Here is a 23,158-nt window from a genome sequence, read left to right as displayed (position 1 = left end):
TCAATACTCGTTTCAGCTTTTTTTTTTTTATTGTTATCCATGGTTTGATTTAATAAATCAAATTTTCTGAAAACGTTGAATAATCCTATAAACACCCCAAAAAACACCAAATGGAACGCGAAAATAAAAAATTGTGAGTGTACCTTTATTTTTTTTTACATACAACTATGGTCCGTTCAAAGAAACAGGCAACGCCTGAAGTAGAAAGACTAGTATCTAAATTCTTTAAAGAAGGTAAATATCATATTTATGCTCTTCGCGTTTCAATAGAGGAAAGAAAAAAAAACTCTTTGAAGCAAAAAAAAAAAAATCATTCAAAGAAGTGAATGAGTAAAAAAAAAAAATTTTAATGTACCTAATTAACATTTTTTTTTTTTCTTCATTTCACGTTGATGATTAGATGGACATCAAGTTCAAAAACAAAAAACACCTTGGAAACAAGTTTCAATTCCTGACTCGATTCAAATGAGTCCTTTACTTGTAAGTTTTCCAAAAACACCATTTTCCCCATTCTCCTCATGAACTCATTTCTCTCATCAGACCCAACTTCGACAGTTGACACTTCAAGTCAAAGAAGATACCAATGAAGAAGAATCGAATTTTAAAATAGATCTTGCTGAAAAGTAAATAGATTATCTTCTTTATCCATCTGTCTTATCCACTCAACCTGTTGTTATCTAGTGAAAAAATCGAAACGGTGCGCAAAGAAAACATGTTTGGTGAAGAAGTCACTGAGTCTGAAATGGACATTATTCAAAAACGCGTGGCGCTCCAGCAACGTCAATTTCAAGAGTTTGAAAAGCGAGAATACAAGCGAAAGTCAATAAAGATCAAAGGTGTCTATGATTATTTATCCGATGAAGAAATATCTGAAATGTTGGTGGATTGCAGTCATGACGAAGTAGGTGGATAAAAAAAAGAAAAGAAGTTGGTGACTGATTGAGTTCTTTAGGAAGAAGTCATCGTCCGACTCACACAACCTACCTATCTTTTGGATATTCGTCGAACGATTGCTACCAAGCATGCTCCTGAAGTTGAAGTATCACGTAAGATGAAGGATGAATGCACACACGGATGACTCACAGTCTTTAGACAATGCGATGAGTGAAGAGCAATTGACTGCTTATAAACAATTATTAAAGAAACGTTCAGAGACATTGAAAAAGACAACGAACGATTCTGCTAAAAAGTAAAGAAAGCCAGGACATGTTTCTCATCCACTCATCTTTTGATAGACAATACCGTATGTGTGGTCGTCTGAGTCTAGATGAAGCCATCCGTCAAGCCCAAGACAACCAAGATAAATTAGACAAGGCATTCGAAGGCTGGTCACAGGCCCGTATCCGTGCCTATTCGATGATCAACGAAAATCCCAACAGTTATTATTACCGATTCAATGCGCCCGGAGAAGAGCAGCGCAAGGGTCAGTGGAACGCCGAGGAACGCAAGTTATTTTTCCAGCGTCTAAACGAAGTGGGTGCCAATGGACAGTGGGGTATCTTTTCGATGACCATCCCCGGTCGTGTGGGCTATCAGTGTTCCAATTTCTATCGTCTGCTGGTAGAGACGAACGAAATCCAGGACCCAAATTATGTCTTGGATGAAAAGGGCAAGGCACATTATCTGTTTGATAAAAAGACGGCGGATGGCAATGTCGAAAAGACCTTTCGTACTCACAATAAACATGGAGGTACTACAGTGAGCAGCAGTAGTTATAGCAGCAGCAGTAGTACCGCGACAGCGACGCCAACAAGAAAAAGGGTGAGAGCAGCACCTGTGGTTGCAGACAAAAAGAAGAAGAAGAAGAGAAGGACGAGAGGTTGGAATAGTGACGATGATGATGAAGAAGATGATTTTGAAGATTATAATGATGATTCTGGTACATTCACCATGAGCATGCGTACAACAAGAAGAACGCGTCATCAAGAACCAATTCAGGAAGAGGCACAAGAAGAACAATTGGATGAAGAAGAAAAAGAAGATGTGAATTTGGATAATCCTTTACCTGGTTTCTTGGACCCTATTACACTGGAAGAAGTAGTGAAGCCTGCTATCTCTCGATATGGCCATGTTATGGGGTAAATCAAATACAATAAAAGGATGAAGGAAAACTCACTTTAGGTTTAGTTATGATAGTTGGGTACGTTGTTTGACAAACTGGGAAGGCAAAAAGAATATTTGTCCATTAACAAAGAAACCCTTGACGAAAAGAGATTTAGGTAAGCAAAGAGAGAATGAAAGGAGATGTGTACTGATGAATGTCTAGTTATTTTGACGCATGAAAACATTGAAGAATACAGAGATAAAATCATTCAATAATAAAAATTGCGTGTGTTTGTTGTGTGTAAATAAAAAGATTTCCTATTTTTGTGTGGGAATTAAATTTTCTTTTTCTTTTTTTATTTTTTTTTTTTTTCCTTACTTGTAATATGCAACACCATCCACTATTAATAGCAGAAATTGCCAGTATCTTGTGCAGTCTAGTGGATACAAAAGATCTCTTCAGCCTTGCTTTGACTTGTCGAATACTTTATCGCTTTTCATGTGAAAGGCTCTGGCGAACGTTAAATCCGACTTCACTTCGGACACTTCGAAAGATAAAGAACACTTTGGATAATAACACGGCTTATAATAAACTCGTCTGGAAATTCAAATGGTCAGCGACAAGAGAAGAAATCAACCTGGAACGACTCTTTTTCAAGTCGTTCTTGTTTCCAAACCTAAGAGAACTTGAATTTTCAAATGCAGCCACGCAAGATCACATCATTCATCCAATGATTGCCGCCTGCAGTCGTTCACTGCGATCACTCAACTTGTCACAGTGTTATTGTCTATCCAGTGATGTCCTTCGGCCGCTGATGACAATCCAACGGAACCAGCTGCAGTCTCTTGTTCTCTATGGTTGCGGCAAGATCGATCCTCGGCTGATGGTTGACATAATCCAGAGACATGCAGGGACCTTACACTGTATTCGTCTGACGGATATCAATGATGCCATTCTGGAAGCCATCGGAGGATGCAGAGAGCTGTGTGATCTCGGATTGGAACACTGCGCCAACCTGTCGAGTACCGCCCTGACTCGTTATTTTCGACAGGCCCAACGATTGACTCATCTTCGTATGCGTGACATCAGTCAACTTACATCACATCATCTCAGATACGTGGCTGAATCGAGCAAGACGCTCATTCATTTTGATATGAGTGAATGCAATCAAGTGAATAGCAGTGATGGATTCTTTCGGCTAGCGACAGAGTGTACGTCATTAGAGACCTTGCTCTTGGCGTATCAAACGGGTGTGACAAATCAAGCCATGCAGGTATAAATAAATAAATAAATAGAAAGTAGGTTAAAACTAATACAAGTCTAGCTCTTTTTATCACACTGTCCTTCTTTGAAACATGTGGATGTGTCCGGCTGCAGATTACTCACTGATCATGCCTTCTTATTCAACAGTGACCTTCAACTTGAAACGCTCAATGTCAGTGGACTTGACCTGTTGACCTCTGATTCCATACAACAGCTATTGACCAAACTAACCCATCTCAAAGAACTTTGTTTGGGAGTCACTTATGATTTAGATGAAGCAGATCGTATATTGAGTATCATCAATCGACAAGAATCAAAATTTTTTATTGACGTTGAAAGATATTATACGATTTGCAGAATCATTCATCCTTTACCACTTGTCCAAAGAATGATGACACATCGCCCACCTAGATTATTATTAGACATTTCTTTACCTTCAACATCCACTTGGAATTTACCTACTTTTCAATAAGCATTCATACACTTTTAATATAACAATTTTTTATTATTAATAAACAGATTAAGATTCATGAATAGAATAAACAAAGAACAAGACCCAAGCAACAATAAGGGCAGAAACAAAAAAGCCAACGATAGGATAACTTGTCCATTTGACAGGTGTATCTGTATAAGGATCCAATCCTTGTGAGGTATAAGACAGCTCTCGATCGTTAATTTCTTGCATACGTACAGTACGCTTCGACTTGCGAACTTCAAGCAAGTTTTTGTAACGCAAGAATTGATGTGCCCAAAGTAACACGATCAGCACAAAACCGATCGCGGCCAAGATGATAAACACGAGCATCACACGACCATAGGATTGTCCGGCCGTCTGGTCTTGAACGACACCGATGGCGACATCGAGGATGGCCGTACCCACATTATTGGAACTCTTGTAGATACCCAAACCAGTACCGATGTATTCTGAGGGGAGGATCATGCCGATGGAGGTAATCATCGCAATGGGTCCAAAGGCAAGTGAAATACTGTAGAATACCATGCCAACCGTTGCGTCCACCCAGGACCAACCCAAGAGACCGGAACTCAAGATCAAAAAGACAGCCGAGGTGAGCAAGATGACGACACGACAGCCATAATAATCCATCAAGAGACCCAAGATGGGTGTGGCCACGATAGGCACCACTTGAGACGCACTGGCCTTGTAACCTGCCAAGACCTTGTCGGTACCAAAGTGCATGATGACCAGATCGGTCGAGATGGTCTGAAAGGAAGACCAGACGGCAGCATAGATGAATTCAATCAGGATAATGTGCCAAAAGATGGTAGGGAACTTGAAGATCGAGCGCCACTTGAATGTCTTTTTCTGCTTCATCACCTCTCGCTCCGCCTTGGTCAGGCTGGCCTGGCCTCGCAAGTGACGCACGACGAGGGCATAGATCAAGTTCATCAGGATCGAAAAGCAGCAGAGGATAAAGGAAAGCCAGAATGCCCAGACCCAATCCCCCGTGGCTGTCGCGACCGGGTTGGCGACCAGGGTGCCCAAGAACGTCGACAGACGACTGATCGAGAGTTGCAGACCGATGGCCAGCGACAGGTGTCTGGTACGAAACCATTTGGACAGCAGCGATTCTTGCATCGTCACAATCAGACCACTGCCAATACCAAACACGACACGGGCAACGACCATCAGCGCATAGGATTCATATTTGGCAGCAAGCGCGGTTAATAGGGAACCGAGGATGATCATAAAGTTGATGACAAGCGTACCCCAGACGGAACCAAACATGTCGATAAAGATACCACCCGCAATAGGAAAGATGGTGTTGATGATCGAGACAGAGGCAGAGATCACACCATATTTTGTATTGGAAATACCAAGGTTCTAGTCTATCCTTTCAGTCTACTGTCCTATCCTCTCTTTTTTTTTTGGGACCTACCTGAATAATGGGTCGTTTCATGGCAGACAATGCACTAGCAGAAAAGTGGGAACCCACTATGAATTCATGTTAGCTTATGAGTGACATGGGTCACTGTTTTCTTACAAGGAAACAAGAGAGCGGTGACCAAGGCAATGATTTTAAATTTCCAAGGCGCATTCGCCAGTGCCGTATCACCTCCTCCATGTACTTGGTGCTTTTCATCTTCTTTTATTGAGAGCTCGCTAGCAACCGTCTCTGATTTGACATCTTGTTTTTCCATTGTGATGATTAAAAGAGAAGGAAAGAGAAAGAGATTATCAGATCTTTTCTAAAGATTGGAAACACAAAATTATCTGATTTTTAGGATCAAGACAAAACCAATAAGATGCGGGAAAAGATGAAAAAAGAACACTGCTTTTATATATATATATTTTTTTTTTAAAAAAAAAAAAGGACGCAACTGTATGTGTCACTTTTGTGTACCTTCAATCCAATTTTTTTTTTTTTGGTAAACCAATCTAATCTTTCTTTTAACCATTTAGATCTCTTCAATCAGTACACAATGAAAAAATTGAATAAAGATAATAAAGAAAAAAAAAAGAAAAGAAGAGACCATCTAGAGATGAATGATTCATAATTGAATTGTTAACATAAAGTTTATAGAATCCTTAGAAAGAAAATTTTTTTTTATTTTCCTTTTTATTGTAATACGTGTATTACCCACCAAACCATTTAGAAATATATTTACAACATTAGACTGCACACTCTGGGTATTGACGAGCGTGCTTTAAATATTTAGTTAAAGGATCCATTTTAGTTGGCACCCATTCTCCGTTATAGATACATAACACACGGATTTTCTCATTATAGTAAAGATCTGGGAGTAGCTTGGGTGTGATTAAAAAGTATTGTGAAGTGCCCGATCGACTGGCACCTTGAACAATCTGTTCATGAATCATTCGTTCATTTTTAGGATCCATCCCTTGATTGATCTCGTCCACCACTCGAAAAGGTGACTTGGCCAAATTTTGGAGTGACATCAAGTAAAGAATCGTCGACACCGACCGTTCTCCACCCGACTGTCTTTGGCCGGTTAGGATCTGAAGTTTTTCTGTATCCCTAAACTTCACTCGAATCTGTACACCCCATTTATCAAAATCCTCTTGTTTATCAATCGCTATTTCACCAGCACACCCAATACCTACACAAGCCTGTCAGTGTCTATCCCTTTGGGAATGATGCATGTCCTTACGTCTGAAAGCCTCTGAGAATTTTTCGTTAATACGCCCAATCAAACCATCAATACGAGGCTCCCACTGAGACCTCAATTCGGCAATTTTGTTCTCAATCTCACTCATCTTTTCCTTGTCATCTTCAATCTTGGCCTTCAGACGATCAATCTCTTGTACACGAGCCTCATAATGTTTCATAGCATTCGGGTTGGCAAAATCAATGGCCGCCGCCTCACCTTCCTTTTCGGCAATTTTCAATTCGAGCTCCTCCACACTCTCAAACGCCAACGCGTCACCTTCCCTAAAGCGATTGACAATGTCCTTGAAAGATTCTTTCAGTTCAGCCGTCAGCTCTCGACCTGCATCCCTCGCCTGCTTCATATAACTCTTGACGCGGGTCGCTAGATTGTCATGCTCTAGTTTATAGCCCGCCAAGACCTTTTGTGCTTCCTCCAGAGCACCTGCCTGGCTGTGGATATAGGCCTTCACGGCCTCATAACGCAGCGTGGTCTCGACGGACTCGAGCTGCAGCCGACTGGTGCGCTTGTAATTCTCGACCACGTCATGCGAATGATCCGTGAACAGATTCAGCTTTTCAGCTTCGTCGTCCAGCAGTCGTTCGATCTCTTCTCTGATTTCCTTTATCCTCGCTCGATCTTCCTCTGGTTCCGCCTGGAGCTGTTCGAGTTCAGTGGTCGTCTGCTCCAGCCGACGCTTGTTTCTCTCATACTGTTGAACGGCGATTTGAATATCTCGTTTTTGGGATTGCAAGTCGGATTTTTCGGCTTCTAGCTCTCGAAGGGTCTGTTTGATGCCGTCTGCTTCCTTTGTTAGCTCTTTCATGTCCTGCTCACACTGTTGAATGTTGGCTTGATGCATTCGAATGCCATCTATCAATGCCTTCTTGACTTCATTATCAACTACAAAATAAAGCATGAGCAAGCGATAAAACAGCATGCTCTCGTCACTCACTTGAATCATTGAGTAATTGAGCCGGTCTCAACAAGTTCACCTCTGTTTGATAACTTCCCTTGCTGTATCGATTGGGCTTGACGTTATAGAAACTTTGGGCAGAGGTAAACTTTTGAAAGACGCCGCTGTTCACCACAGGTTCTTCATTAATAGGCTGAAGAGAGACGGGTATCAAGTTGATCTTGGTTTCCAGACAAAGGTATTTCAAGACGAATTCAGGCGCCTGAATGAGATCGACCATGTAGTGTTCAAATTTGAATTTTTGGCGAAGTTCTTCTGTGCTCGTCGGTGTCCTCGTCACGTCCTCCCGTAGTCTGTCTGGCCAGGCAGCCGTCAACTTCCAGCCGTGTTGATCGATCGCGATCCGTGTGAATTCGAGATAGTCTTCCTGTTTTTCAAACAGAAAGGTTCGAAACGTGTTACTCCGATGACCACCCAAGACTTGCTCGATGTGAGAAGCATACCGAGAGTCTTTCAAGTTGATCTCTAACAAAATAGGATTATAGACCCTACCACTGAATTTATCACGGTTCTGTCTTAGCCATTCGAACGCTTTTACGGTATCTGGATGGAAGCGTTGCAGTTGCTGTAGACGAATGTTCAAGATGTTCTTCATGTCCTCCAGCCTATGCCATTCGCATTAAAATCGCATTCGATCCCCTTGCCTCATTCTCGCCTGTCCCTTACTTTTTTTTCTTTGCTTCTCCTTCCATTTGCTGTTCTCTTTTATTTCTTGCAAAACTCCTTGCTTTCTCTGTGATTTCGTTGTTAGCAAACCTTTGCTCATTCATCTTTTCATTCACACGAGTCTACACGATCGAGGTTAATACAGCCAGCATCGTATGACCTTCAGCTTACAATCGAGGCCTCAATGGCGGACGTGTCCGCATCGGGTGGATTCGACAGGTTTTCTTCATACTCTTGAATCTTGCGCTGCAGAATCTTCATCTTTTGCTGTTTTTCAGGAATTTTCTTTTCGATGATACCCACATCGGATTTACAGCCATGAATTTTTCCTCTCTAAAAGATGTTAACAGACAGGCTGCGATTAGATGATTTGCTTACAATCGTTTGAACTTGAACCAAATTCTCCTTGAGGGCCTGTATCTTCCTTTTCTGTGCCTCGGTCTCTTTGTTTTTTTCCACCAGAATCTTTCTCAGATCGTTTTCATACCCCCTATACAATCATCAACTTCCTCTTCTACATCCCTTCCGAGACTTACTTTAGAATGTCTTGAAGCGGTGCATGGTCTGTCTGGAATTTTTGTACAGTCTGTTTTTGCTGATGGACCAGATCGCTGAGCAGCTCCAGTTGCTTCCTGGCTGCTGCATAGCGAACGAGTGGTTCTTGGGCCTTTAACAGTTTGATTTCATCCACAATCTTTTGCTTGAGTTGCATACGAAACACGTCTCGTTCTAAATCTTTATTTCTTGCTTTCAACGTATTGATATGATCTAGATCAGACGTATGGGACTATTGCATTGCTTTAGTCTAGACTCTTTGCAGCTCATTCTTACCCTCTGCAAGTTCTTTTGGATCTCTCTCCAGTCCGTCAGTTTCTTTTGCATCTCATATAGTCTCATCTCTCCTGCGGCGGATTGTGTCTTTTCCAAGAGTTGTGAGGGCGTCAACTAGATCGATAAAAAGGTTTAGATCATCTTATACAAACATCAAACGCAGTACCTCTGCAAATTCAGCCACTCTGTCTTGAGGTAAGAATTGACTGTGAAAAAAAGAGCAGAGTGAGTGTGTGTGTGTGTGTGGGCACAGTGGTATTTAATTTACCAGAGGTTATCGACTTGAATACTAAAACTGTGAATCAAACTCATCACGTCCTTGTAGGTTGTGCTTTTGCCTGTAAAACAGGGGTGAATAAAAAAAAGGGTTTTCCTATTTCATAAACTTGCTTTTGTACCATTGACTTTCCAAGTAGTCGAATTGCTCGATTTTTTAAAAGAACGTTGAATGACAACATTTCTATCATTGACTTTTTTGAGCTCGATAGCAATCGTCGCTTCGTCTTCTCCCGTCTTGACAAACTCTTGAATGTTCTTGGCTCTTCCCAACAGGTTGGGAGATCCACCTAAACCTAAAGCGATGGCGCAGACGATGGTTGATTTTCCTGTGCCGTTAGGACCGATGATCATGTTCATTTGCGGACCAGGAAATACTTCACAATAATCATACGTGACAAAGTTGGTCAAGGTGATCTTGACAATCGATCCTTCAACGAATCTGTATAGAGGAGGTAAGTATTGATTTCGTTCGTCTGTGGCGATTTACCCGTCTTGGTCATCAACAGGTAAACTTGTTTCGTTGTATTCAATTATGCTAGGTGTCGTATCCGTCGTCGATCCTTCTTCTTCTACAATCACTTCAACCTCATTTTCTTCGTCTTCACTCGAATATCTTGGACGCTTATGTACTTGTCGATCTTCGTCATCACTGTGATCTCTAGTGGATCCTAGTGTCATTCTCTGAAAAGAAAATAATTTTTTTTGTTCACTGCGAATAAAAATGAACTGCAGATGATTTGAGAATAAAAAAGTCGGGTAAAATTCGCTTGAAGTTGAGTCGAATTTTGTCACATTTTGACACGGCCTATCTCGAGCAAGTGTTGCCTCGTATAGTTGAATTCGAGGTTGGACAAGAGTTTTACATGCAAAAGAAACTTGAAATCTCTGATTTTACCTTGATTTCATGTAAAATAGAGACAGTAATATTCGCGTTTTAGTTGATATGGTAAGCTGGTTCTTTTTTAATCACTGCAACTTTATTTGCTATTGAAGGAAATCATGCTTGTTCATGTGCTTTTTTACATTCTTGTTTTTGCAGAAAACTTCATCATTTGACACACTTCACTGGCTTAGAAAACAATCCATTTGGCGTTAAAGCTATACTTTATTGGATAGCTAAACTAATAAAGAAGTAGCAAAACACAGAGAACAGAAGGATTACAGATGTGTTACAAGATAAATACAACACAATCCTTAAAGATTTTGTAGTACATTGTAGGAGGGCCTTGGTTACATTGAAGCTTCATTTTAGTTACATAAACCCAATAAAGTCGTACGTAATTTTATAAAATCTTGTTTAAATATAAGAATGAGTAGAGTTTGTTTTAATAGCAGTAAAACTATTTATGAAAAAGCCATAAAAGTACAAACAGAAGCAAATTAAAACAGATTATACAGCCATAAAGAGCAGGCTATGAAAGAAATAGCATAGATTGAGTGAACAGAACGAGTGTTTCCTCGACTTACAGTTTCAATCCATGAAGCCATGAAAATAAGCCTTTTTCATCTTGCGCGTACCTGTTTTGAATGATTTATACTATTGACATCTTTTATCTGAAACAGAAAGAGGACCGAAAGCAAGCAAGGATTGCATGAGATCATGAAAACAGGTTAATAAACATAAAAATAAAACAGCGGCTCCACTCATCTGACCATCCTCGGTAGAGATGTAATAAGCCCATTTGGGAACAATTTGTATGCATTCCACCACTTTTTTTTTTTTTAGCTAAATGATCTATCCCTTTTCTATTTCTTATAAAGCTTCAATTTGAGTACCCAAGGCTCACCAGAGACCCTATTGTTTCCTAGAGTCACGGCGCGTCTTGCAAGCCTATGGACAATCATCATGTTGCTGAACCGTTCTTGTCCTACTCTTGACCCTGACAGGGGCACTCAGCAGCTTTCTGCTGAGGCAAGACAAAAAGACCAAGAAGGTGATCAACAACAGACAGCAAGGGGCCCTTGGTTGAATGTCATCCCGAGTGATACTATGCGCTGTTATGATGTACTCTTTTGAATAGAAAATACACAGCCAAAGAAAGGGCTCACTTCCACAGCAGGTACGTGTTCAGTGATTTGTGAGCTCTTTGTTCAAAAGGCGTAGATGTCTGCTAAAGAAGATGACAAGCCCCAAGAGGTCCTTGGTTCACAGAAAAAAAGTGGATGATACAACATGATCAAGTTGAGTTTGAAGATAATGACGGCCATGGTGCTGAATAGTTTTTTTTTGATCCACTTGGTGCTATCTCCAAAAAGAAGAAAGACTGTTTGAGGCAATTGAGTGTGTGGTCATACCACAAGAAATTGAATTGTCTGAATAGACTGTTCTTGCCCTTTCCTCGTTCGGGTGTGCTGACTTTTAATCCTCGAAACCCGTTATCCAGCCAATCAGAGCTTTTACAAATTTAGCCAATGAAAAATCCACAATAAGTCACTCTACAAAAAAAAAGAATTGAAATGCAATTGGTTATCAGTTGTTCTTGACTAAAGCAGACATGATGTTTTCAAATGCGATGTTGTCGAGTTGGGGGTTGAATGTTTGTTTGGATAAAAGAATGTGTCCTGTCACGAACAAAAGACTATCCAACCGAATTTCAAAACAAGAGGCTAGGGTTGATTTGTCTCTGATTGGCATGTTTTATTTACCAAATAAGATAAAAGCAGCCCTGAAAATGAAGTCATCCATCTCGTGTTTGGGCAAAGATGACGCATCTCAGAGGCAAATCTTTTCATGTCGTGTTCCAAAGAGAGGATCCCAAAGGTGGACTGGAAGTAAGCCAAAGGAAAGAGGGGGAGAAAGAAGTCAATGAGTTGCATGTGTGTTTGGATGGATGAATCAAGCGGTCGGTTGACGTATTCCTTTCAATTGAGCAAAACTGAATGTAAGGGGTCTGTGTCTTGTCTTGCAGTAAGGCTGCTGCCTCAGACACTGCATGTACAATCCTTTGAATAAGCACTCTGGCATGAATGAATGAGGGGGGAACATGTCAAAAAAAAAAAAAGAATGCAATCCTTCTCCTCATTCAACACAATCCCATTTTTTATTCACTTTCTTTTTGGTCCTCTTTTCTACACGATTTTGAAACTTTTCAGATTTTTTCTAAAAAGGAAATCGCGACTCTCGCATGACACAACCTGTCTATTCTTTTATTGATTGTTGTTTTAATTTTTTTAAAAAAAAAAAAAGCCCATGGATTCCAATGAACCGTTGGTCAGTGAGATGCATTGCATCATTTGCTACATGTTTGAAAAGAAAGTTTCAGGTACAAGCATAAAGAAGCCACGTCGACAAAAAACGATTCATTCGACTTGTGAACATGCTAAAAGAAGGGATAAAAGATGATCTCTCTTTAAAAGAGATTCACTGATTTGATTCCATGGCTTGGATGATTTTAATATAAACTGAAAAGATGAAGAAGATGTCGGATCTTTTGTTTGCAATCACATGGCTGAATCCAATTCAGACGTTTCACTTTTTACATAAGATGAGATGACACACACAATTTGGGTACGTGCACACAAAAAGTATTTTTTTACTTTTTGGGAAAAAAAAGGAAAAAAGAGAAGTTTCTGTTGTTTATCAAATATTTATAATTGATCTACACATCTTTTTCTATTTTTTTTTTTTTTTTTTTAATATTTCCTTTCTATCAGCCGTGATTCAAATAGGGTGTGTACAAGATGAAACCTATTTAAAAATTTATAAAAAAAGGTACATTGTTCTTTCTTTCTTTTTCTAAATTATTTTAAAATGTATACAGAAGATGTCAAAGCACCTCTTTTACATTCAACCAAACAAAAATTTGACATCACCCAAGATCAACTCAATTCACTGATCGAACAACCCCACTTGTTATCTTCCTTTGGTGGCACATTTGGTTTATGTCAAGCCCTTCAAGTCGATCCCACCCTGGGTTTATCTCCCGATGAATCCTTTCATCCAACCTATGGTATCCTCTCCACACCTCACCTCGCCTTTGAAGAACGTCGAGCCCTGTTTGGAAGAAATGAGATACCCGAGGCGGCCTCGACCAGTTTCTTTTCCTTGGTCTGGGCTGCCTACAAAGACCAAACGTTGAGTAAGTATAGGTCCTTGATCCGGTCGATATTAACTCCTTCTTCTAGTCATGTTGACCATCGCTTCCTTTGTTTCACTCGCTGTCGGTATCTGGGAAGATCACTCGGACAGTCATCCGCCAGATGAACCCAAGGTGGGTTGGGTGGATGGTGTGGCCATCTTGGGTGCCGTGGCCGTGGTGGTGATCACGAATGCGATCAATGATTACGAAAAGGAAAAACAATTTAGAAAGTTGAATGCCAAAAAGGAAGACAGACCGGTCAAGGTCCTCCGAGGTGGATTGGCCCAGCAGATTCATATTCAAGAGGTCGTCGTGGGGGACGTCATGTTTATCGAACCTGGCGATCTTTTAAATGTGGATTGTGTCTATATCGAAGGGTAAATCGGATCGATCCAGCTCAGTCACTGATCTTTCTTTTCTAGTCATAATTTACGTTGTGATGAATCCGCTGCGACGGGTGAATCCAATCCGGTCAAGAAAAATGAAGAAGGCAAGGGTGACTGCATGATCATCAGTGGATCCAAGGTACTCCAGGGTGTTGCCAAGGTGCTGGTGATCGCAGTCGGTGAAAATTCCTTTTATGGAAGAGCCATGATGGTAACAAACCACACATTCCCTTCCTCTGTCACTAAACCTATTCTAGTTGATGCGTCATTCTGAAGAAGAAACGACCCCTTTACAACTCAAGTTGAATGTCCTTGCCGATCAAATTGCGAAATTCGGATTTATCGCTGCCGGTTTGATGTTTATGTGAGTCAGATCGGATTATATCTAGAGGATGCACTCACCCCATCTTTATGTAGTGTCCTGCTGGTCAAGGTGTTTGTTTTGAGCTACATGCATCATCACTGGATATCGACCAGTGAACTGCTGAGTACCTTGGTCAGTATCATCATCCAGGCCATCACCGTCATCGTGGTCGCCGTGCCCGAAGGTTTACCGATGGCGGTCACGATGGCCTTGGCCTTTGCGACAACCGAGATGTTGAAGGACAAGAACCTGGTGAGACATCTGTCGGCATGGTAAGCATCACCACCCTTGATCAAGCACTGACCTAATTCGGATAGTGAAACGATGGGAAACGCGACCGCGGTCTGTTCGGACAAGACGGGCACCTTGACAGAAAACAAGATGACGGTCGTCAGTGCCTCTGTGGCCGAAAAGGAATGTGCACGATCCCAAGAGATCCAGCGCTGGCGGTATGCGGTGAACCCGACCGCACTCGATCTCTTTGTCGAAGCGATCTCGGTGAATTCGACGGCGTTTGAGGGCAAGGATCCCGAGGGCCAGGTGAAGTTGATTGGATCCACCACAGAGTGTGCCATGATCGAACTCGTCCGAAAGCTGGGTTACTCTTATCAAGATCAGCGGGCCGCTTCTCGTTCGGCCACGATCTATCCGTTCAGTTCGACCGTCAAGAGCATGACGACGATCATCGAGGTCAACGACAGCAATGTGTATTCGTCCACACGTTCGGATTACCGTCTTTATACCAAGGGAGCAGCAGAAACCATCATCAAGGCATGCACGCATTATATCGATATCCGAGGTCGGGTTCGGCCCATGGAACGGCATGTGCGTGTCGAGCAAGAGAAGCTGGTTCAGAGCTATGCTGAACGATCGTTGAGAACCCTGGCCTTGGCTTACCGTGATGTGAACAAGGCGACGTTTGATGGTAAGTGAGAGAAAGAGGATGACCTGAACTGACGTTGGTAGAATTCGATCCGGACAATGCACCGCTTCATCATCTCGTCTTGCTGGGTATCGTCGGCATTCAAGATCAACTCCGTCCGGGTGTCATTGAATCCGTTCAAGCCTTTCGTCGTGCGGGTGTCTTTATTCGCATGGTAAGCAGATCAAAAGTGAGATACCAGCCCCTGACGTTTCGATAGATCACCGGTGACAATCTAGAAACAGCCAAAGCGATCGCCAAAGAGTGTGGCATCTTGACCACCGGTGGACTGGCGATGACCGGCCCCGAATTCCGTGCACTGACAGCCCGCGAACAATACGACATCATCCCCCGTCTTCAGGTCCTCGCACGGTCTTCACCGATCGACAAGACCTTGGTCGTCTCTCGCCTTCAGGAACGCAACGAGGTCGTGGCCATGACCGGCGACGGCACAAACGATGGACCGGCTCTGAAACTGGCCAACGTGGGATTTGCGATGGGCATCGCCGGCACCGAAGTCGCCAAGGAGGCCTCGGACATCATCCTGATGGACGACAACTTCAACTCGATCCTCCAGGCCCTCAAGTGGGGTCGTGCGGTCAATGACGGCGTCCGGAAATTCCTCACCTTTCAACTCACCGTCAACATTGCCGCCGTCGTGCTTTCGTTTGTTAGCGCGGTCGTGTCTGAAAAGTCCGAAAGCATCCTTAGCGCCGTCCAGCTCCTCTGGGTCAACATGATCATGGACACCTTTGCCGCCCTCGCCTTGGCCACCGAACCCTTGACGGATGACCTCGTCCGTCGAAAGCCGCTCAGAAAGGACAGCAGCTTGATCAACTGGCGCATGAACCGCATGATCTTTGGTCAGGCCCTGTTCCAGATCGCTGTCAATCTCGTCCTCATGTTTCACGGTCCTGCCCTGTTTGGTCTCTCGGCCTCGCCTTCGGACACCAAGGTGCTCCGGACCATGGTCTTTAACGTCTTTGTCTTTTTACAAGTCTTTAATGAACTCAACTGCCGTCGCATCGACGATCGTCTCAACATCCTCCGTGGTATCTCGCATGATTACCTCTTCTTGGCCATCCAGGCCTTGGTCGTCATCAGTCAGCTCGTCATCGTTCAGTTCGGTGGCTTGGCCTTCAAGACCGTGCCCCTCACTCTGTCCCAGTGGCTCTTTACGATCGGCATCGGCTCTCTCTCCATCCCGGCCGGTACCATCATTCGCTTGCTGCCAAATGATTTGCCTTACTTTTGGAGTGAAAACAATGATGACGAGTTCAATCATGAAGTCAGTTATTCTCGTCTCTATTGGGAAATCGCAGTCAAGCATGTCATGAAGGACATTCAAAACAAAAAATCAGCACAGGATGAGGATGCTTACTTTGATGCAAACTCTACCGTAGACTCATAGATGGATCAGCATTCCCCCCCCCCTCTTTCTCATTTTGTGTGTATATCTACATGTATTTATATCTCTTATTTTTTTTATTCAATAAAGCATCTTTTCTAAAGAATTCCTTATTTTTCTTCTTGCTCTTCTTCTTCTTCATCATAGTCTTCTTGTTCTTCTAAATCTTGTTCAGAAGGAACGAGGTAGACACGAAGAATGGGTCTATTGGGATCCTTCATCATGATATAGGTACCCTCAGGCAATTGCAAGCACATGTCAACCACAGCCTTCACAATACCCCAACCGTTCGTCAAGGACAAGTTCATTTGAGCAGCAAAGTCACGAGGCTTGTAGGCTTGTGTACCCAGAATCACATGACGAGAGTTATCCTTTGGATTCGCACGGGCAACATAACCCAACTTGAGCTGTTCGGCACCGGCCAAGATGGACTGGACGGCCCAACGAGCCAACTTGGCCGCATTGTTTCTCATTTCAGTAGCCACGACCGCACCGCGTTGAGAATCCAAACTCTTCTTCCAGGGCAAGGCACCTCCGGATCCTTGAGCTGTATTGTCAAATTCGTTCAAGGCACGCACGGTCACGTAATTGGTGCCACTGGCTGTCTTGACAGCAGCATCCACCTCTGTACGGACAATCATCTCGATCTTTTCAGCCTCTGCGTCATCCTCACTGACCGGACTCATGTTGAAGGATCTGTAGCGGTAACCACAAGAAGCGAGCTCGGGCATTTCGGATTCGCTGGCGAACGGGTTGGGCTTTTCAAATGGGATGGATTCTTGATCGACCACTTGACGAGAGAAGTTTTGGTTGATGTAGGTCGCTTCATTGCAGAGAGCAGACCAGGAGTTGATCGTGTCCTTTTCAGATTCGGCAGGAGGGTCATAGGAATTTTCGTTCACGGTGATAAAATCAGCAGCGCTGCCTGGACGCTTGTCCAAGATGACCTTGCCATCGCTGGTCTTCTTGACAATCACATCCCAAGGATAGACCGTACGTGTGGCACACATCAAGAGAGCCAGCACGACATCCGTAGCAAACACAGTTGCCTTGTTCTCTTCAATGTATTGCTGAATCACTGGATCTTCAGAAGTCATCGTGTCGTATTTCACACGATCAATGTGAGCCAGAGGCTTTTCGTTCTTTGTATTGACTCGGTCATACGCTCTGTTGTATACATTCACAGAACCAAAAGAAGCACTAGAACCCAACGCGTCAGTCTCTCTCTCTTTTCTACCCATCCTGCACACTTACACATCGGTTGCTTGAGGCACCGCAAAGTTCAATTTACCCAATCGGCTGAATTCAATCTCATCCAACACTTTCCAATCAGGTCCAATGGTGATAGAAGCATTTCTGACCCGTTGAGGCTTATCATAATCCTTGAATCCATAACGTCTCTTTTGTTGAGCATACTTGCCACCCACGGCCGTGTTGGTGACACGTTGACCGACCGTACGGAAACTGGGTTGCTTGGTGACCTGAGCACGGGCGTTACGAGGAGCCACGGTGTTCTTCATAGCCTGCTTCTTTGTACCAGCAGAACGGTTGTCAACCACAGCAAAGGAAGACTCATCTTCGTTGTGAAAGTAAGCAAAGGCAGAAGCGAATGAAGCGCCGTAAGCTTGAGGTTGTTCTATTTTCTATTAGCATCCACTCATACATGGGCATCCCTTACCTTTGTTGAACCGGTTGAATCCACCCGTTCTTCCTTGACGGGTTTGTTCTCTGTTGTCTTGCTTTTGACCTTCAGGATTGGTCCAATCGGCCACACGACCTAATTTGTCTCCTTTACTGTAAGGTGCATAAGGAATCTCATTGAATTGAGCAGGAACGAGATCAGAGGCAGGACCCCAGCCACTTTGATTATCAAAAATGGAAGGAAGATGAAAATGAGGTTTGGTTGAATCAGTCATTATTATCAATTAAAGAAAAAGGAAAAAGAAAAAAAAAAAAAACTTTGTGATGCTGATAAAATAACCCAGCCACACTTTTTTTTTTTGCAACTCCACTTATCCCACACTGGTTTTCTTTTTTTATTTCCCACTGAACATGAGTGAATCTTTACCTCAAGACCTTCGTTCTTTATTTGGTCCTGTTGTGCTGGAAATAGACCAAGCGATGGCGAACGTTCAAACAAGTCAAAGAGAATTAAGTCAAGAGATGGATAAACTGATGGAAGGTGACGATAAGAAAATAAAAAAAAGAAATGTAAAACTGAAAAAGGTACACAGGATTAGATCAATTCTCAGACATCACCGAACCACCCAAACTTCAACCCTGTTTAGAAAAATTGATGGATTCTAAAAAAAGACTGAACTCGAGCCAACTGTTGATGCAACAAGTCATTGAAAGAGTCGAAAGATTACAAACCCATTTATCCAAACAATAAAAAGATACCCTTGTTTACTGAAATTATAAAAATCGTTTAGTTATTTAGTTATTCTGTACATCGTCTTCAATTAATTTAGGTAAAACGTTCAACATCAAGTCCATATCAATTCTTCCCGTCTTTGGATCCGTCGCATATTCCTTGATGGCCTCACGCAACAGACGCGAGGCTTCCAACACATCTCCGACTTCAACCACACTTGATAGTCGCATACGGGCGTGTGCTTCAGACATTCGGATCATGGATTCCAATTGACGTGTGGTGGCTGTGATCCTTCGGTCTGAACTACCTCGGTCTTGTCCTTGCTTTCGAAGCTCTACATAGCAATCGACGAGTGTGTTGGCCGCCTCATTGCTCAGCTCGGGTTGAATCTTTTCCTTGGCATAATTGATGTATTTTGTCAATAGCTCAATGCCCTAAAAGAACAATGCGTGTGAATAGGGCCTTCTTTTTTTTTAGAGTCATTCTTACCACAATGTCCACACCAGCTGTGAATGGATTGTCTTCCATATATAATGTTACTAAATGTTTAGCCAGTCTACGATCAGCATCTTCATCCACACGATCCAGGATCAAGTACAACAAATCAAATCTATCCTCATACCTGTTAATCACACAATCTACATCTCCTTCTATTTTTCAAACCTGGATAAAAGAGGGGGTGGCAAGTTCAAATTAGCAGGCACAGACAGATTCTTGTTCCATCTCGATCCAATAGGGTTAGCAGAGGCACAGATGGACGTTCTTGCGTTCAGTGTGGTGATAATACCGGCCTTGGCGACCGAAATGGTTTGCTGTTCCATGACTTCGTGCAATACAGATCGTGTCGTGTCCGACATTTTGTCGAATTCATCAATACAGCATACACCACCATCACTTAATACAAGTGCACCACTTTCCAAGACCAACTGGCGCGTGTCAGGGTCTCGTGTGATGTAGGCCGTTAAACCCACCGCACTACTGCCCTTACCCGAGGTATAGACACCTCGAGGAGCAATCTTGTGTACGTACTGAAGCAATTGGGATTTACTTGTACCGGGATCACCGACAAGCAACACGTTGATATCTCCTCTGAATTGAGAAGATCCGTTCTTTGTGGATTTCTTATGCGTGCCACCAAAGAGTTGGAGCAGGATGCCTTTCTTGACATCGTCTAATTCATAGATACTGGGTGCAATCGAGCGGGATAAGATCTCATAGAGATTAGGACGTCGACTGAGACCAATGATTTCTTCTTCATCCGTACCCGACACGCGTTCGATTTCATCTCCTTCTTCATAACTAATCATACAACTCAGTCTTTACTTTTTCTTCGTCCCCACACTTACTTTTCATGAGCCGATGTTTCACCCAGGCTTTTATCGACCGACACTCTCTTTTTATCCGTACGCTTGATGTGCACCACATCCAGATAGGTTCTGAACAAGGCACGGATGACTCTCTGCTTTGGATTCACACGGACAGGCACACCACGGAAAATACCGGTGATCTCCAGACGATCACCTGGTTTAGCCACATCCACCAAGTCATCGTACAGACACATCGTGACCGTCTGAGGCGTCTGACCATCCGGAACAACATCGGGTGTCTCTTGAATACGAGCGACCTGTTTATCAGAAAACGTACAGCGGTTGTGAATCAAGCTCATACAGTTGTCTGCACCACAGCTTTCGCGATGACAGCGGGTGGGTTCGAGGATACGACCGCGATCGACAGCGACAGTGACTTCATTATCACAGATCAAGCAGCGGAAAAAGGCTTCTTTCATGTCGGGAATGATGGGTGAAGATCGAATGAGGAGACCCTTGATGGTAATCAATTGATCCACATCTACATGTCACCTCTCGCTTTAGTCTCCTTCTCTCTCTCTTTCTTGTCTTACTTACTTTGTGGATCTAAATCTCTCATGTTCACTGAACCTTCCAGATTATACGGACGAACCTACCACTCTATTAGTTTTGGCCGATCTTTTGATCCATTCACTCCCTTACCTTCAACTGACTTAATGCACCCAGATCTTCATGTTCGTATTGATTCAAATAGAATTCGGTCACCGTGTGATCCATCAAGGGGATGATTTCTTGAGGATACTTGACCAGTTGCTCATACAAGCCGCGTGTCTCGGGATAGGCCAACAGATTCTTACAGTTCAAGTTGACATTGGTACTCTTGGTGTTGAACAAGTGGGCGAGGTACATGGGATAAAAGGGTGAATGATCATCGGCCGACATCGCTTCGCCCGTCTGCTCCTTACGGTGAGCGAGTGTAAAGTGGGAGAGAAAGTTTCTGAAACGACCGATGGCTTCTTGAATGTTGACCGTCGTACCCCAGATGAGACGAGCGCCCAGAGAAGGGTCGGTCTCTTCCATGTCAGGGTCAAGTGTGGCAAACTGAGCAGGGCTGTCGAGACGAAGAGGGGTGCCGGTCGTGTTGGTGGTGAAAGGTGTACGGAAAGGTGTACGGGGTGTGTCGAAAAAGGTGTTGTTTCGCACGGGTGTGGATGGATAAGCCAAGGGCGAAGTGGCACCCATATCTTCAGGTAAAAAGGTCGAAGAGAATTCGGAACGACGGTGACGCTGCTGACGAGGCGTTCTGACATTGTTGGTCATGGGCGTGTCGATTTGAGAAGAAAGAAGGTCAGTACGACGTCCACCTCTACTGGGTGTGTCAGGTGTGAAATCGGAAGGTTGTTGACTACTCATGCTAAATAAAAAAAGTGATAACCTGAATAAAGGAAAAAAAAAGTAACGCCGCGAAAAATTGAATTTTATCTTTTTTTTTTTTTCGCGTTGACCTGTGTGGCTTGTGAGACCTTTTTGTGTTGAAGCACAGCTTTCTTCTCCCCCTTCTTTTTAAGACATTCTTTTATTTATTTTTAATAGCCTCAGCACCACGCTTGTTTAGCTATGCTATTGTTTGTTTTGATCTTTTTTTATTACAATACATTTATTTTTCAACATCTGTGAGGTTCTCCTGTCGTCTCATTAAACATTCCAACATTGGCTGATTCACAAACGAACATTCAAGATAAAAACATTCTTTTTTTGCTTACATTCATTGAGCTCACCCGTTTCACTTTTTTAAACTTCTTTTTTCGATGCTTTGTGTTGAGCACTCTGCCACTTTATAATTTCTACTTAAATGAACAAGTGCCTTTATTTCCCTTGTCAACTCTATTTACAAAAGGACGCATCCAATTCGCAATCTAAAGCGATTGAATACATGTACTGTATTTTCTTTTTTAGAGTTGGTTGTAATAATACAATAAATCATCCCTTTTTTGCAGCAGTGTTTATTCTCAAATACGTATGAATACATAAAAAGTATTTTTTATGATCTTGGTTTAAAAAGATGCAAAAGAGCTTATTAAAGAATAAAAATGAGAATACAGAAAAAGATCAAAGAAGGCTAGTCATTTGGTTTGCCATCTCTTTGCTTTTTGAAAGAGAATGCTTATTGACACTTGTTTACACATCAATCTGAATAAACTTGAACTCCTACTTTTTTATGCGATGACATGTGTTCAAGAATGTGGTAACAAGAATTATAAAAAAAGAAAAAAAAAAAAATTAGCATGAAACATGAACAAGATTACAAATCAGGAGCAACTTTGTTTTGAGGATAAGAATGCGGAATTTTTCCCTTTTTTTCCTTTTTCTCCTTTTCACATTTACTTTTTCTTCTTTTTTATTATGACCCAATGCGATGCTTCTGAACAGGATATTATCTTTATTTCTGATGATGAAATAATAGTTATATCCGATGATGACGATGACGATGACATCTTTTTTACAGCACCCAGTTCACCTACGATGCAAACCACTGCTGTTACAACAAAACCACCCATCCTTATGGGTATAAATGATAGGCTTAAGACTCTAAGGCTTTCAAGTGAACCTTCAAAACCTCTTGTCACCAATCATACTATCCCTGAACGTGCTTCATCAAGACATAGGATCACCAAGCGTCCGATGGATAGAGATGATGCACGTTACATCGATAGGTTGAGTATTGGTGAAAGAGTGGTTTTTAGGAAACGTCATCATGATCGATATTATTGCTTTGACGACTCTGACACCTTTGAGTCCTATACCTATGATTATACCCATGTTGATTACTTGCCTCTATCCAAAGACGACTGTTATGAGCCCTATTCAGCTCCTTGGTTAAGGTGGAAAAGGAGGCAGTATTTTGAAAGCCTAATAGTGGTAAGTTTTTTATTTTTTTTATAAAAAAAAAAATAACAGCACATGTACTACCTAAATCAACTTTTTTTCTTTTTGTACTACTTAAAGCGACGAGATGATGTTTGTGTCGAATGCAATGTCATTCTTACACGAGATGATATCTGCATGCACAACAGATATTTGATCAGGAAGAGAAAGAGAGGACCCTACTGCTATTTGTGTAGCCGGTAAA

At 42.4% G+C, this 23,158-nt stretch overlaps 10 protein-coding genes across 10 annotated transcripts; 5 read left to right on the top strand and 5 right to left on the bottom strand.

The window, feature by feature from the left end:
• Positions 1-167: 167 nt before the first annotated feature.
• On the top strand, positions 168-2,319 carry RO3G_11333 (uncharacterized protein; the record flags this gene model as incomplete). Its single annotated transcript, XM_067665917.1, has 9 exons — positions 168-234; positions 401-480; positions 541-623; positions 682-901; positions 953-1,046; positions 1,093-1,189; positions 1,236-2,078; positions 2,128-2,219; positions 2,267-2,319. The coding sequence occupies 9 exons, from the start codon at positions 168-170 to the stop codon at positions 2,317-2,319; spliced, it is 1,629 nt and encodes a 542-aa protein (XP_067522018.1).
• An 878-nt stretch (positions 2,320-3,197) lies between these two features.
• Positions 3,198-3,779, top strand: RO3G_11332 (uncharacterized protein; the record flags this gene model as incomplete). The annotated part of the gene is made up of 2 exons (XM_067665916.1): positions 3,198-3,317; positions 3,369-3,779. The coding sequence occupies 2 exons, from the start codon at positions 3,198-3,200 to the stop codon at positions 3,777-3,779; spliced, it is 531 nt and encodes a 176-aa protein (XP_067522017.1).
• Positions 3,780-3,827: 48 nt separating this feature from the next.
• RO3G_11331 (uncharacterized protein) lies at positions 3,828-5,467 on the bottom strand (the record flags this gene model as incomplete). The annotated part of the gene is made up of 3 exons (XM_067665915.1): positions 3,828-5,150; positions 5,206-5,261; positions 5,311-5,467. 3 exons carry the CDS (start codon positions 5,465-5,467, stop codon positions 3,828-3,830), a joined length of 1,536 nt encoding a protein of 511 aa, XP_067522016.1.
• A 472-nt stretch (positions 5,468-5,939) lies between these two features.
• On the bottom strand, positions 5,940-8,339 carry RO3G_11330 (uncharacterized protein; the record flags this gene model as incomplete). Its single annotated transcript, XM_067665914.1, has 5 exons — positions 5,940-6,388; positions 6,440-7,339; positions 7,392-8,017; positions 8,169-8,200; positions 8,250-8,339. 5 exons carry the CDS (start codon positions 8,337-8,339, stop codon positions 5,940-5,942), a joined length of 2,097 nt encoding a protein of 698 aa, XP_067522015.1.
• Positions 8,340-9,287: 948 nt separating this feature from the next.
• Positions 9,288-9,866, bottom strand: RO3G_11329 (uncharacterized protein; the record flags this gene model as incomplete). Its single annotated transcript, XM_067665913.1, has 2 exons — positions 9,288-9,627; positions 9,676-9,866. 2 exons carry the CDS (start codon positions 9,864-9,866, stop codon positions 9,288-9,290), a joined length of 531 nt encoding a protein of 176 aa, XP_067522014.1.
• A 1,168-nt stretch (positions 9,867-11,034) lies between these two features.
• RO3G_11328 (uncharacterized protein) lies at positions 11,035-11,408 on the top strand (the record flags this gene model as incomplete). The annotated part of the gene is made up of 3 exons (XM_067665912.1): positions 11,035-11,193; positions 11,221-11,248; positions 11,317-11,408. 3 exons carry the CDS (start codon positions 11,035-11,037, stop codon positions 11,406-11,408), a joined length of 279 nt encoding a protein of 92 aa, XP_067522013.1.
• Positions 11,409-12,939: 1,531 nt separating this feature from the next.
• On the top strand, positions 12,940-15,944 carry RO3G_11327 (calcium-translocating P-type ATPase, PMCA-type; the record flags this gene model as incomplete). Its single annotated transcript, XM_067665911.1, has 10 exons — positions 12,940-13,267; positions 13,314-13,644; positions 13,690-13,864; positions 13,911-14,017; positions 14,071-14,289; positions 14,335-14,942; positions 14,984-15,114; positions 15,160-15,605; positions 15,651-15,860; positions 15,938-15,944. 10 exons carry the CDS (start codon positions 12,940-12,942, stop codon positions 15,942-15,944), a joined length of 2,562 nt encoding a protein of 853 aa, XP_067522012.1.
• A 513-nt stretch (positions 15,945-16,457) lies between these two features.
• On the bottom strand, positions 16,458-18,263 carry RO3G_11326 (uncharacterized protein; the record flags this gene model as incomplete). The annotated part of the gene is made up of 3 exons (XM_067665910.1): positions 16,458-17,547; positions 17,602-17,983; positions 18,026-18,263. The coding sequence occupies 3 exons, from the start codon at positions 18,261-18,263 to the stop codon at positions 16,458-16,460; spliced, it is 1,710 nt and encodes a 569-aa protein (XP_067522011.1).
• Positions 18,264-18,783: 520 nt separating this feature from the next.
• On the bottom strand, positions 18,784-21,441 carry RO3G_11325 (uncharacterized protein; the record flags this gene model as incomplete). Its single annotated transcript, XM_067665909.1, has 6 exons — positions 18,784-19,155; positions 19,211-19,343; positions 19,385-20,020; positions 20,068-20,569; positions 20,626-20,680; positions 20,731-21,441. 6 exons carry the CDS (start codon positions 21,439-21,441, stop codon positions 18,784-18,786), a joined length of 2,409 nt encoding a protein of 802 aa, XP_067522010.1.
• A 990-nt stretch (positions 21,442-22,431) lies between these two features.
• RO3G_11324 (uncharacterized protein) lies at positions 22,432-23,150 on the top strand (the record flags this gene model as incomplete). The annotated part of the gene is made up of 2 exons (XM_067665908.1): positions 22,432-22,947; positions 23,103-23,150. The coding sequence occupies 2 exons, from the start codon at positions 22,432-22,434 to the stop codon at positions 23,148-23,150; spliced, it is 564 nt and encodes a 187-aa protein (XP_067522009.1).
• Between the last annotated feature and the right edge of the window lie 8 nt (positions 23,151-23,158).

This window comes from Rhizopus delemar, genomic scaffold (assembly GCF_000149305.1).
Source record: "Rhizopus delemar RA 99-880 supercont3.9 genomic scaffold, whole genome shotgun sequence".
In the NCBI taxonomy this organism is placed as follows: domain Eukaryota; kingdom Fungi; phylum Mucoromycota; class Mucoromycetes; order Mucorales; family Rhizopodaceae; genus Rhizopus; species Rhizopus delemar.
This window is presented reverse-complemented; position numbering and strand designations above follow the sequence as displayed.